Raw genomic sequence first — 14,373 nt, 5'->3', positions numbered from 1 at the left:
TAAAAAAAGTAAACAAAAAGGAATGGTGTGGAGAAGGCAAAGGGGAGAGAGAGAGAGGGGGGGGAACGGGGGGAGAAAAGGTCCAATGAAGAAGGGGAGAGAGAGAGTCAACCACTTGAGAAAGTCCAGCCAAGAGGGCAGGCCAAAAAAATGTCGATGTAAATGCTCATTAAATTGCTTGGCTTTTTGCCCAGTCAAAGACCGAAGGTATCTTCCACAGTTGCTTTCAGCATTATGTTTACATTGCCTGCTAAACCTTTCCATTCGCCATGGCTTCGCCCCTTCCTACACGTTTCGACTCTCGGCCGTTGATTCTCCGTCGTTGCGCTCCCTTGTGGTTGTCCACCCTGCTGCTCTTCCTTCCCCACGCTTCTTCGCAGCCTTGCTCCAACCAGCAGTGTGGCAATGTTACCTTCGGCTACCCTTTCAGTGCAAGTCCTGCCTGCCCCGCTTTCTCCACTCATTTTGAGTTACTATGCAAGTCTGGTGGCGTCGCGGGCGATATACTGTACTTGAATACAACCGTAAGCGGGAGTAACTTTCCAGTTCTCCACATATCCAGTGATAGCGTGATCGTTAATATCACAGACGCAAGATCCATCTTACCTGATAACTGCGTAGGATCCAACTCTTCAGGGAATCTTACAACTCTAGCACTCCCTGACTATCCTGGTCCGTTTCTTCTATCTGGCGACAACAAATTCGGAAGCTTCAATTGTACTATTGGTGTGCTCCTTACACCGGATACAGGTTCTCTTGCGGACTATGCCGTAGGAGGATGCGATATAGTCTGTCCGGGAAACAATTCCAACCCGGAATGTGGCAATAGGACCTGTTGTGTTACCTCTTTTCCGTCGGACATTCGGACAACCTTTTATCAAGTGTCAACCTTCAGTGACTTGAACGGCACCTGTGCAGGCTTCTGCACGCCATTCTACAAGAACTACACAGACTTCGAAAGTCTGTTCGGTTTGAAGCTCGAATGGGCATTGCCCTCTAAGGGGAACGACCCAGAGTCTATCACAAAAGAAGCGAACTACGCTTGCAGCCAATACTCCAATATTACCCTTGTATCGGCAGTTCCCGGATACCGGTGCGATTGCTTGGTCGGGTTTCAGGGAGACGGATACTCTCAGGGAAGAGGCTGTACAGGTAAAATCCAGGAATCCTAGTTTACACCTGTGAGTTCCATATTTAAAATCGAGAGTCCAGGAATGCGTTGATATCATGTTTATGCTAAATTTGGACGATGTAAGGAGCCTGTCGTTGATAAACTGTACTTTGACACAGATATCGACGAGTGTGCAAATTCGACTCTGAACGACTGCATCGTAGGTCGCACAGTTTGTGAAAATTCAATCGGCAACTATCGATGCCGTTGCAAATCGCGTTTATTTGTGGGTGATGGAACTAGAAACGGATCGGGCTGCCGGCTTTCGCCCGCCGTGAGGAAAGCTGTGGGCATCAGTGGTGGTAAGAAGACCTCTGTTTCTGACGTATCTATTGAGCACGCCAAAGATAGGGTGTTTTACCGTAAAAGAATTATGTGGAGAAATTTCAAAAGACTGGATTTTTTATCAGGTTTCGTCGGCTGTATCGTTTTTGTCTTGGTTGTTATCTTCATCGCCCTATACTGGAGAAGGCGACGACGACGCAAGTACTTTCTCTTAAACGGGGGTTTGCAGCTGGAGGCGTACATCGCCGGGAGCACAGGAAGACAGACCACCAGGCTTTTCACCATCGAGGAGCTCCAATTGGCGACCCAAAACTTCTCGGAGCAGTTCAAGGTCGGGACGGGGGGCTTCGGCACAGTATTCAAGGCCACGTTGAGGGATGGGAGGATCGTCGCCATCAAGAGGGCAAACCGTTCGGGAGACGAGAGAGACAGCCAGCAATTTCTGAACGAGGTAGTTATTCTGACGCAGATCAATCACAGGCATATAGTGCGGCTACTGGGGTGCTGTTTGGAGACGGCAACGCCGCTGCTGGTGTACGAGTTCGTGTCGAACGGAACGCTCTCGGAGCACCTACAGGGAGGGAAGCCGGAGAAGCAATATATGGGGTGGAGGAGGAGGCTACAGGTAGCGATTCAGACAGCGGAAGCGCTGGCATATTTGCATGGGGCGGCGTCACCGCCCATATTGCACAGGGATGTGAAGACGGCGAATATATTGCTGGACGGGAATTTGGAGGTGAAGGTGGCGGATTTTGGGGTATCGAAGCTGGTGCCGGAAGGGGAGGAACAGTTATCGACAGCAGTACAAGGAACGATAGGATACTTGGATCCGGAGTACTTCCAGACGCTGCAGTTGACGGACAAGAGCGACGTATACAGCATGGGGGTGGTGCTCATCGAGCTCATCACGGGGCTCAAGCCGGTTGACAACCACGATCGGGAGGCTCAGTTCGCTAATCTAGCGCTCCTCTTCATCGAGAGGATGAGAGAGGGGAGGGTCCCCGAGCTCATCGACCCCCGCCTCGCAGCCGAGGCGGAGGAGACAGCGACGGAGGCGGCGCTCACAGCCTCTGTCATGCGTCTAGGCAGACTCGCTCGCCGGTGCTTGGCCCTTCGAGGAGCGGAGCGTCCCTCAATGGGCGAGGTGGCCGAGGATCTCCGTCGCATCGAACGCGACTTGCCAGGTCTGGATGCATCTGAGGAGGCAGCGCCGTTGCTTGCCGCTGCCAAATGCAACTCACAAAACGGCAATGACTCGCCCGAGGCGGGCGCAGTTGTGGCGTCGAAGTCTACTTTCTACGTACAATCGTCACCCTCATCCTCTTCCGTCACCACCATGTCCTTCACCTTAGCGTCTTTGCTACCCGGTTATGCGTCTCCCCGCTAAAGATCCCCGCTAAAGATCACCCCTTGTACTAGAATGCATATTATAGAACCCTATGCAAATGTAGAGTAAATTCTCTACACATGGCTTGGGCTGAGAAGCTATCACAATGACATGATTTGAGTGTTCGTCCACATGAGTTACTGCGCATGTTTGGTTCCCATCTTTGAATGGCCCTAGCCACACTAAATTGTATATTTTACTACCTCGACTATTGACCTTATGGAAATGTGAAGTAGATTCTACATATATGGCTTTAACTAAGAATGATCACACTTTGCCCTAGACTCATTCTCAATTGTACATTGGTAATGGAAATATGGTTTCTTTCTAAGATCATCTTTAAGAACTCTCCTTCTACTCATGCTGGTACTTGGTTTTCTTGTGCACACTTTGTGTCCATCTTTTGAGTGTAGCCTGTTTCTACCTTAAGTAGTGTATGCCCCCTAATTCTTAGGGGGGGTTTAAATGTTCTTCCTATGAAGACATACATCGAAGTCTTGCTTAGATACTCCAAGAAATGTTGCTTTACACAACAAGGTTATGGAATTCATTTACACCAAGGGCTTTGTTGCTTCTTCAAGCCTCCTCTTTATTTATTTATATATAGATCTGGATTCATCCACGTCGAACATGTCCAAAGGCATCCTCTACAAGGATTTTCAAGGGATTTAAACCATTTGATTCACAACAGTCAATTTCTAAAATTAAAAATCGCTTTACAAAATTGCTCAATCAAGACTATTTTTAGTTGATGTTTGGTGGATTGAGCGTATCAAACGTGGTTTTCTTACTACCATGTGGTAGATATTACTTTTATCTGGCATACCATGCAAGAAAGCCGAGATATGAAATGGTATATTCTTGGTCAAATAATTACCGCATTTTGCAAGTGATTTTAATTATTGAAATCTCTTGAATTGATTTAAATTGATGTAAAACATATTTTTTGAAGAAAAAATGTTATTTAAAATCTCCTTGCAAGGGATTTAAATCATTTGGCTTAAAATTATGATTGATATTGATTGAATCCTTTGGTTTGAAATGGGGATTGCATTAAAAAGATTGCTCAATCAAGGAAAAAATATTCCTTGGTGATTGGTGAATTCGTTAATTCTTATCAAGACATGGTTTTCTTACTACCATGTGCTAAATTATTTTTATATAGTATACCATGCAAAAATGCAGATTGATTTAAAAGTATTTTTTGAATGAAGAACATTTCAGAGATTCCTCTGGAAACAAATACTATATCGTCATAAGCAACTTGGTCACTTGTGTGTAAACTTATATTAATGTGTATGTGACCCTATCGTCATCAGCCTCGATAATTTCACTATCTAAATTTTCAAAAGGAGACCTCTTCAAGTACGAGCATATATGCTCATCAGTGACATCATCTTGATCACATACTCATCACACTACAAGTTCTCCAATTCTTTAAGAAGCCTTAGTATGTAGCATGGATGGTCAGTTTTGTTAGGAAGTGAAACTCTCATATTGGAATGGAAGTTTGAGTGGCCTAATAAAAACAAGTAAATTTGTAAACATTTTAAAACTTTTAATATAAAATTCTTATACTATTACCCAGATGTAAATTTGCAAACATTTGCTAGTAAGTAAAACTTGTATTATAAAATTCTTGTAGTGTTATCAAGATTTACATTGAAAAGAGAATACCTCTTACTTTAGAGATTCTTTTACATATATTATTACCAAAACACATTTTATCAATTTTGGACTATGCAATGTGCAAAATCATTTTTGTAAGTACTTTTGGAAAGTGTACTCTCCAAAATCATTTGTATACATATTTTGAAGTACTTTTAGATGTATTTTTAAAGCATATCCACCCTTAAGGAAACAAATTAAAACAAGAAAGTAAGCTAATTTTGTAAGTTTTTGGAAGTGCAAAAAATAAAAATTGTGAAAATGAACGCAACATGTCATAGATGTTGAGACCTAAATTTTTCTTAGCTTATGAACAATTTAAAATTTTTAAAATAATTTTAATGCATACATATAAATATAAATATATATGTGTATGTATGTATGTATGTACGTACGGCCCATGCATGACATTAATTTACCATAAAATCTTTAAGATGTCATAACGATATTGATAAATACCGTTTGAGAGTTTCAAAACTCTAAAATCTAGAAGATATGGCTGCACATGCATGCATGGCACGAACATTCCTTCGGTTCATCGATGGAAGGCCATTGGTACATATGACGGGACAGGTGCACTACACTTGCCCATGTGGCACATCGATGGAAGGCCATTGGTACATATATGGCAGGACAGGTGCATTGCACTTGCCCACATGGCACTGACATGCCTGCGGGGTTTTTAGCTCATTCGTGTCAGTGTGGGATTCATGCAACAACTATTGATAGAGGGGAGGGAGGAGGAAAGAGAGATATGCTTTGGATGGTCAAAATCGCCATAAACCCTTTTTTTTACCAAGTGTTATGCACAACCATCAAAAAATAGAATCTGAGGTGTGTTATTCAAACACACTCATAGCCGATGGGCACGATGTTTTGCACCTGCATCAATCCCACCTATGTTGAGATGCGTGTAGAGTATCATGTGCATCTGATATGATTTGGCTGGTGGAAGTTGCCATAAACCCTGGTTACCACCAAGTGTTATGCACACTGTCAAAAAACATGCTTTGAGGTGTGTTATTCGAACAAGTACATACCCGATGGGCACGATACTTTGCATGAATATCAATCCCAGTGCAAAGTAATGTGCCCATCAAATATTCTTGGGATGCTTGAACTCACCACAAATGCCATTTTCCACTAAGTGTTATATACAACTGTCAACAAACACGCTCTCAAGTGTGTTATTCACATGCGCACATACCCAATGGGCATGAAACTTTTCACATGTGTCAATCCCATTTATGTTGAGGTGTGTGCAAAGTATCATTCCCATCAGATATTCTTTGGATGATCAAAGTCACCATAAATCCCATTTTTCACCAAGGATTATACACAACTATAAAAAAATATGCTGTTACTCGAATGTGTACATACCTGATGGGCACAATACTTTGCACGCACATCAACACCACATCTATTGAGGTACATGCAAAGTGTCGTGCACATAATATATGATTTGTACTATTGAAGTCGCCACAAACCCCATTTTGCACCAACTGTTACATATGCATGTGCACAACCGTCAAAAAATAGTATCTGAGGTGTGTTATTCGAAAACACACATACCTGATGGGCATGGTAATCTCCACACATATCAAACCCACATATATTGAGGTGCATTTAAAGTATTTTGTCCATTGGATATGATTTGGAGGGTTGAAGTTGCCACAAATCCTATTTCTTACCAAGTGTTATGTGCATAGTCAAAAAACACGCTTTGAGGTGTGATTCAAATGCGCACATACCGAATGGGAAAGATCCTTTGCACACACATCAGTACAACCTAAATTTAGGTGTGTAAAAATTACCAGGCCCATCGAATATGCTTTGGTTGGTGGAAGTCGCCACAAATCCCGTTTTTCACCATGTGTTATGCACAACCATCAAAAAACAGGCTCAAAGGTGTATTATTCGAATGCATACATACCCTATGGGCACGTCACTTTTCATGTGCTTGAATCCCACTTATGTTGAGATGCTTGTAAAGTATCGTAACCATCAGATATGCTATGGATGGTCGAGGTTTCCACAAACCCCATTTTTCACTAAGTGTTATGCACAACCATTATTCAAACACGCACATACATGATGGGTATGAAACTTTTCATGCATATAAATCCCACATACATTGAGGTTTGTGCAAAGTTTCATGCCCATCAGATATGATTTGAATGGTCGAAGTCGCCTTAACCCCAAGTTTTCACCACGTTTTATACACAATCATTAGAAAACATGCTCTGAGGTGTGTTATTCAAACACACACTGCATGTCTGATAGGCATAACACTTTGCACGTTCATCAATATCACCCACACTAAGTCACGTGCAAACTATCATGCCCGTTGGATATGATATACCCTGATGGGCATGATAATTTGCAAGTGAATCAATCCCACATATGTTGAGGTGAAATTAAATTATTGTGCCCATCAGATATGTTTTGAATGGTGGAAGTCGCCACAAACCCTGTTTTGCACCAAGCATTATGCACAATGGTAAAAAAATAGTATGTGAGGTGAGGTAGGTGTGTTATTCAAACACGCACATATCCAATGGGGAAGATACTTTGCATGCATTTCAATCCCACCTATGTTTAGGCTCCTGCAAAGTATCATTCATGTCCGATATGATCTGGTCAAAGTCACCACAAACCCCGTTTTTCACAAAGTGTTATGACAACTGTCAAAAAATATGCTTTGAAGTGCATTTGTTGAATGTGTACATACCCGTTGGGCATGATACTTTGCAAGCACGTGAAATCCACCTATTTTGAGGTGTGGTAAAAGTATTGTGCCCATTGGATATGATTTAGATGGTCGAAATGGCCACAAACCTTGTTTTTTACCAAGTGTTATGCACAACCATAAAAAAATAGTATCTGAGGCATGTTATTCGAACATGCTCATACCCGATGGACACAATAATTTGCACTTGCATCAACATCATCTATGTTTAGGCACTTTCAAAGTATCATGTGCATTAGATATGTTTTGGCTGGTGGAAGGCGCCATAAACCCTATTTCCACCAAGTGTTATGCACGCCATTAGAAAACACGTGTACATACCCAATGGGCACAATAGTTCGCACACACAAACTCCACCTACTTCGAGGTGTGTTCAAATTATTGTTCCCATTAGATATGCTTAGGATTCTTAAAGTCACCGAGAAGTCACCACAAATCCCATTTTCCACTAAGTGTTATGTACAATCATGAAAAAATGCGCTATGAGTGTGTTATTCATATGCGCACATACCCGATGGGCTTGATAATTTGCATGTGTGTGATTCCCATTTACTATGAGGTATGTGCCAAGTATTGTTCCCATTAGATATGCTTTGGATGATTGAAGTAGCCATAAAATCCATTTTCACCAAGTGTTATGCACAACCATCAAAAAATACGGTTTGATGTGTGTTAGTCGAGCACGTACATACCCGATGGGAATGATACTTTGCATGTGCATCGATCCCATATCTATTGAGGTATGTATAAAGAATCATGAACATCAAATATTCTTTGGATTGTCAAAGTCACCACAAACCCCGTTATGCACAATCGTCAAAACATAGTATGTGAGGTGTATTATTCTAACGCATGACACACAATCAATCGGCATGATACTTTGCACACGTCCCAATACCACCTACATTTAGGTGCATGCAAAGTATTGTGACCATCAGGTATGCTTTGGATGGTCGAAGTCACAACAAACCCCAATTTTCACCAAGTGTAATGTACAATCGTCGAAAACAAGCTCTGAGGTGTGTTTTTCGTATGCCCATATATCCGATGGGCATGATACTTTGCACGCATGTGAATACCACCTATATTGAGGTGTGTGCAAAGTATCATGCCCACTGAATATGATTTAGATGGTCGAATTTACCACAAACCCTATTTTTCACCAAGTGTTATGCATAACTGTCAAAAAATATGCTTTGAAGTGTGTTAGTTGAATGCCTAGGTACCTGATGGGCACGATACTTTGCACATGCATCAATAAAAACTACTCTAAGACATGCTCAAATAATTATACCCATTGGGTATGTTTTGGATGCGTATGTAAAGTATCATGTTTGTCGGGTATGTGCGAGTTCGAATAACACACTTTTAGAGTGTGTTTTTTGACAGTTGTGCATAAGACGGTAAAAAATGAGGTTTATGGCCAGTTTGACCATACAAAGCATATCATATGAGCATGATACTTGGCATGTGACTCAACATAGGTAAGATTGATGTTCTTGCAAAGTATATTTCCCATCGCACTACTACACACGGGTCCTATTCCGATGCTTATGCACCGATGTTTAGCGGGCGTGGGGCACTAATCGTCGGTAATCAAAGCGGGATTCGTTAACTGTTGCTATATAGTGACTTTATACAAGCGTCACTATATAGCGACGCTTTTTACAAGCATCGCTATATAGCGATGTTTAAGAAGTGTCGCTATATAGCCACACTTATTGAAATTGTGAATGGTCGTTATATAGCGACACTGAGACAGTTTCCTATAGCGACGTTTTACAGAATGTTTTTTCCCATACCGACCTTAAAAGATAGTTCTTCCCAATGATAATTTTTTTTTCCTTTTCATACATTTTTGATCCTTTGAGAGAATAAAAGTACAAGAGCATGTACATCAAGCCTTTGAAGCTCATATATATATATATATTCATGTCCAAGTTTGAGATGAAAAAAATCAATGAAGAGAATTTACATCAACGGCTTCATCCTGAGCCAAGTCTAACATGCCAAACAAGTCTATCTCTAACTCTATGCCGAGTTGATCTCCTATATTATCATCGTACTCTAGCATCATACGTTCACCTAAGAGTACTTGATCATCTTCTTCAATAAAGTGTGGTGATTCTGGATGATCATCATGTTTTTTCTCAATATCGTGATCTCCATCTTCCTCCCATACGATGTCATTATGCACATCTTCCTCTTGGCTCGTATTGTGATCTTCATCTTCTTCACTAGATCCATCTAGATCAATTGGATACGGCATTGGTAGTGGCATTTCCATATCCACATCTCTATCTTCAAAAATTTTCTTACTTCATGGTGCAACTTGGATCACGTACCACCATCTTGGATCAGAACGATCCGAATGAAAAACCACCTATATTGAAGATGGGTGCCAAATGCCATCAATTATATATATGAAATTATGCTTAAGTACATGTATCAATGGATCTTTAAAAACAGAAGCTTCGATTAATTAAATCATTAGTATGCACCTGCTCACAATCCTCGGGAAGAACAAATGTATCACTTTCATCGGTCCAAAGTTTGGTGGAGTCTATTGCAAAGAAACCACTACTGTCTTTTCTCACTGTCGCATGGCAACTGTTGTAAATAGTTCTAAGCCATTTTACATCAAGAATGAAAATACTAAATCGTCTGATATCAATTTCATAGATTTTGCATATGGTTCCACAATAATCCAACTGTGAGGAGAGAAGATTGGTATCCAAATCACTTGCTAGGCTATCTTGTGTGAAGTTAGCCATGACTCCACAATCATACGTGACTCTCTTTGAATCAATGCGTTCCACACGAAAATGTTGTCCATATGACCGTAATGCACTGTACTTTTTTACTGCAAAAGATCATCATTAAAACAATGAAGATGCATCTATTTTATAGCGTATGTTGCCACAAATAATTCTTAATTATGTCAAGAGGTAAGAAACTTACATGCATCATACATCCAGATGATAACTCTCGCTTATGCTCATTTATTGTCTCTCCATTGCATTCGGCTTTACGTAGAGCCAGTTGTAGTCAATCAAGTGACATGTTCACGAGTGGGGAGAAAGGCGAGATCCCCTGGATATGGTTGCGATCAATTGTACATTACTCTGAATCTCGTGCTTGCATTTATTCTTTCTGCGTCGGCCGCTTCATATCTCTCAATCCACTTCTGCATCTCCTTGCTATTGAGGATACAGAACTTATTGAATTTCTTCATTTGCTCTTCGCTCATCTTTCTTTCAATCCCCTTTCCTTGGGGAACCTCGCCAACAATGCAATCATCATCCTTGTTATGCCAAGCTTGTGGCATATCGGGATCCGTGGATGCAAGAAACTCCATGATATATACTAATGACTCTTGCACAAGCCATCCCTCTACCATGCTTTGCTTCTGGTCTTGCTTTTTGTCTTACAAATCCCTTCAAAGTTTTCATAAACCGTTCGAGAGAAAACATCCACCGACTATGAACGGTACCTACAAGTGCTTCTCAAGCAAGCATATGGCTTCGATGGATTCCACCCTAGCCTTCTCGATGCTCGATATGGAGATCTCATTTTGAGATATCCACCTATTTCACATGTCCATGTAAGATATATTCATAATCAGTCTACAGATTATTCAGCTTAAATTGAAGAAAATGCAATGATTGCGATTTGATAGTAAGCATACCTCACAATACCACTGATCTTGAATATAGCATTTCTAACATCTTCTTGTAAGCACCCTTTTATTGTAATTGGGAGGATGAACTATCAAAGCAACAAAGAAGTCATGTCAATAATATAACATAATCATAATTACACTAACTTATCACAATTATCGGTACACTAATCCTACAGCATAGAATACCTGTAAGACCTTGTGCCAATCATGGGACTTGAGCCCACTAAGCTTATTGTTCTTTGAAAATGCTCCTTTCAAGCAATGCATGTACCCTGTGGGTGTTTGAAAAGAGGTAATGTCTCCCTTGATCACTGCCTCCTCTCTCGTGGAGAGGATCCATGTTGCTTTTGGGAGGATAACTTTTCCTGAAGCACGCACTTGAGGCCACAAATGAGACATCCTATTCATAGCACACAAGTCTTCTCACACTCCTCTCGAGTCTTTGGAACCAACCAAGTGTGCCCAAATAGTAGCCCCCACATTCTTGAAGATATGCATGGGATCCAAGAGATGATTTATTTGTAACTGACCCCAGTAATCCAGCTCGTGAAAGATCGATAGCCTCTTCATACCATGAGGAGGTTCCTCTCCACTTGCCCTCCAGTCCTGAATCCAGCCACTTGCCTTCAAATATGCTGGTGGTGGATCAAGCTGACCTCCATGCACGAGATGGTCCAACAGAAGGTATCGAGGATGACCTTCATAAACATTTTTCCTCATATGTTTGGAGTATCATGCAAGCGATTTCAAACCCGGTTCACAAACAGGACAAGCATGGTACCCACTTGTAACAAGTATTGCACGTGTGCATGAATGTGTTAGTATAAGACATGCGTGCAAAAGAGAGTCATAAAAGCATAATCCTATATTATACATGTAAAGACACAACCACGTACCTGCGCACTCTCCATATCTTGGGTAGTCATGCATGGTCCGCATCAAGATATCCCTAACCAAAATATCATTGGTATGTCTAGGAGCTCTGAAAATATCAAAGACCCGCACTCCTCTCCATAAGATCTGTAACTCCTCTATCAAAGGTGCCATGTACACGTCCATATTTTTGGCCTTGTACTTCCCTGGCACAAGTAGTGCAAGCATGAGGTGTCCCTTCTTTATTGTTAGACATGGTGGGATATTGTAATTCACCAAGACTATGGGCCATGTGGACCAAGATGTCGAGCATAAATCGAAAGGATTCACGCCGTCCATGGCGAGCCCAAGATGTAAGTTGCGTGGCTCCCTCGCAAAGTCTGGCCACTAATTTTCTATGTGCTTCCAAGCTGCACAATTTGCGAGAATCCTCAATGTGTCATCAGTGGACCGATGAGATGCATGCCAAGTCATCAACTCCGCTATGGATTTGCATCGGAACATGTGATGTATTCTTGCAATGATGGGAAAGTGTCTCAAGACCTTTACCGGTATCTGCTCACCCTGCAAGTCATCTCTATATCATTGTTTCCCACACTTCGCACAACTAGCCAAATCTCCATGCTCACGACAAAAGAGAATACAGTCATTACGGAAAGCATGGATGGTATCATAATCCATACCCACTGTTGTTAGCATTTTCTTTGCTTCATCTCTTGATGCGGGCATGGTATTTGGTGCAGGGTATCTTTCTATCATTGGCTATAGGAGGCACCTTGCCAATGGAGTTGGAAAGGGTCTTTGCATGTAGGTTGGTTGAACTAAACTCTGCTGTCCTGCTGTCCTTGCCTTTGTCTAAAGTCTTTGCCTGCTATCCCACCCTGTCAGCTGTGTTGCCCTTGGGGGTCACTCATAAACATGTAACATAGCGACGTTTACCAGTGTCACTATAAAGCGATGTTTACTAGCATCGCTATATAGCGACTCTTATATAGTGACCGTTCTTTTTTGACGATTATCGTGACGTAACTAACGACCTTTGTGCCCGTTTAAAAAAAACTTTTTAGTGTAAAAAAGGTCAGTATTTTCGTTAGAAAAAACTTTTTAGTGTAAAAAAGGTCAGTATTTTCATAGAAAAAGGACCTATGCCTTGTATTGTCCAGTATTTGCACATTCGAATAACACACTTCAAAGCGTTTTGATGGTTGTGCATAACACTTGGATAACAATTGAATTTGTGGCGACTTCAACCATTCAAAGCATATTCAATGGGAACTATACTTTGCATGTGTCTCAATGTAGGTGGTATTGACACGTGTGAAAAGTAACAAGTCCATCGGGTATATGCGCATCCGAATGACAGACCTGAGAGCCTATTTTTTGATAGTTGCACATAAGACTTGGTGGAAAACATGGTTTAATGCGACTTTGACCATACAAACCATATCCTATGGGAGCTATACTTCCCATGTGACTCAACATAGGTGCACTTAATGTAACTACAAAGTATCGTGCCTATCAGACTTGTGTGCATTCGAATAACACACCTCAGAGTGTTTTTTTTAATGAAACTGTATGACACTTGGCAAAATACATGCTTTGGTGCAACTTGGACAATGCAAACCATGTCTGATGGACATGATATTTTGCATGTACTACAACATAGGTGGGATTGATGTGTGTGCAAAGTATCATGCCAATCGGATATGTACACATTCAAACAACACACCTCGAAGTGTGTCTTTTGATGGTAGATGGTTGGCATGAGACTTGGTAAAAGACGTGGTGTGATGTGACTTCGACCATGCAAACCATATCAAATGGGCACAATATTTTTGTACACATATCAATCCCATCTACCTTGATAGACTTGCAAAGTATCGTGCCCATCGAACATGTGCACATTCGAATAATATACCTTCGAGCGTTTCTTTTTAACGGTTGCGCATGACACTTGGTGAAAAACACACTTTAATGCTTGGGGGGGTCACTCATCTTATGTACCACTAGATTTCAAAAGAAGATTATTTTTAATTTCTAAGTTCTATTAAAAGTAATTTACATAAGGGGTATTTAAAATAATTTTGAAAAAAAATTACAGATTAATATAGAAAAAGGGTAACTTTTATTATGATTTTTATTACATATAGGGTATTTTACAAACACTACTAGGTAAACATCCTATTGCGACGTTTACGTACCGACGATTAGCGCCCGCTTAGCGTTAATCGTCGGTATAAAAATCGGGTGTCGTAAATCGTCGCTATATAGCGACTTTTGCTAAGCGTCGCTATATAGCGACGTTAGTAAAAGTCGCTATATAGCGACTTTTAAAGGTCGCTATATAGCGACGTTAGTAAAAGTCGCTATATAGCGACTTTTAAAGGTCGCTATATAGCGACACTGAGACAATATATTATAGCGACGTTTTACAGAGAGGTTTTTTTTTTTTTTTTAGCCTTAAAATTTATTTTCTTCCAATGACAAAATTTTTTAAATTTTCATACATGTTTGAGCTCATAGAGAATTAAAAAATGAGAGCATGTACATCAAGCCTT

General features: G+C 41.0%; 1 protein-coding gene across 1 annotated transcript; it reads left to right on the top strand.

The window, feature by feature from the left end:
- The first annotated feature begins 254 nt into the window (after window positions 1-254).
- On the top strand, window positions 255-2,843 carry LOC147890286 (wall-associated receptor kinase 5-like). Its single transcript, XM_087390623.1, has 3 exons — window positions 255-1,152; window positions 1,291-1,473; window positions 1,582-2,843. Exons 1-3 carry the CDS (start codon window positions 270-272, stop codon window positions 2,841-2,843), a joined length of 2,328 nt encoding a protein of 775 aa, XP_087246749.1. The 5' UTR covers window positions 255-269.
- Window positions 2,844-14,373: the final 11,530 nt, after the last annotated feature.

This window comes from Dipteris shenzhenensis, chromosome 19 (assembly GCF_047967505.1).
Source record: "Dipteris shenzhenensis isolate YYH24624 ecotype China chromosome 19, Dip_SZ_1.0, whole genome shotgun sequence".
NCBI lineage: Eukaryota > Viridiplantae > Streptophyta > Polypodiopsida > Gleicheniales > Dipteridaceae > Dipteris > Dipteris shenzhenensis.
The sequence above is the reverse complement of the archived record's forward strand: the minus strand, read 5'-3'. Positions and strand labels throughout refer to the sequence as shown.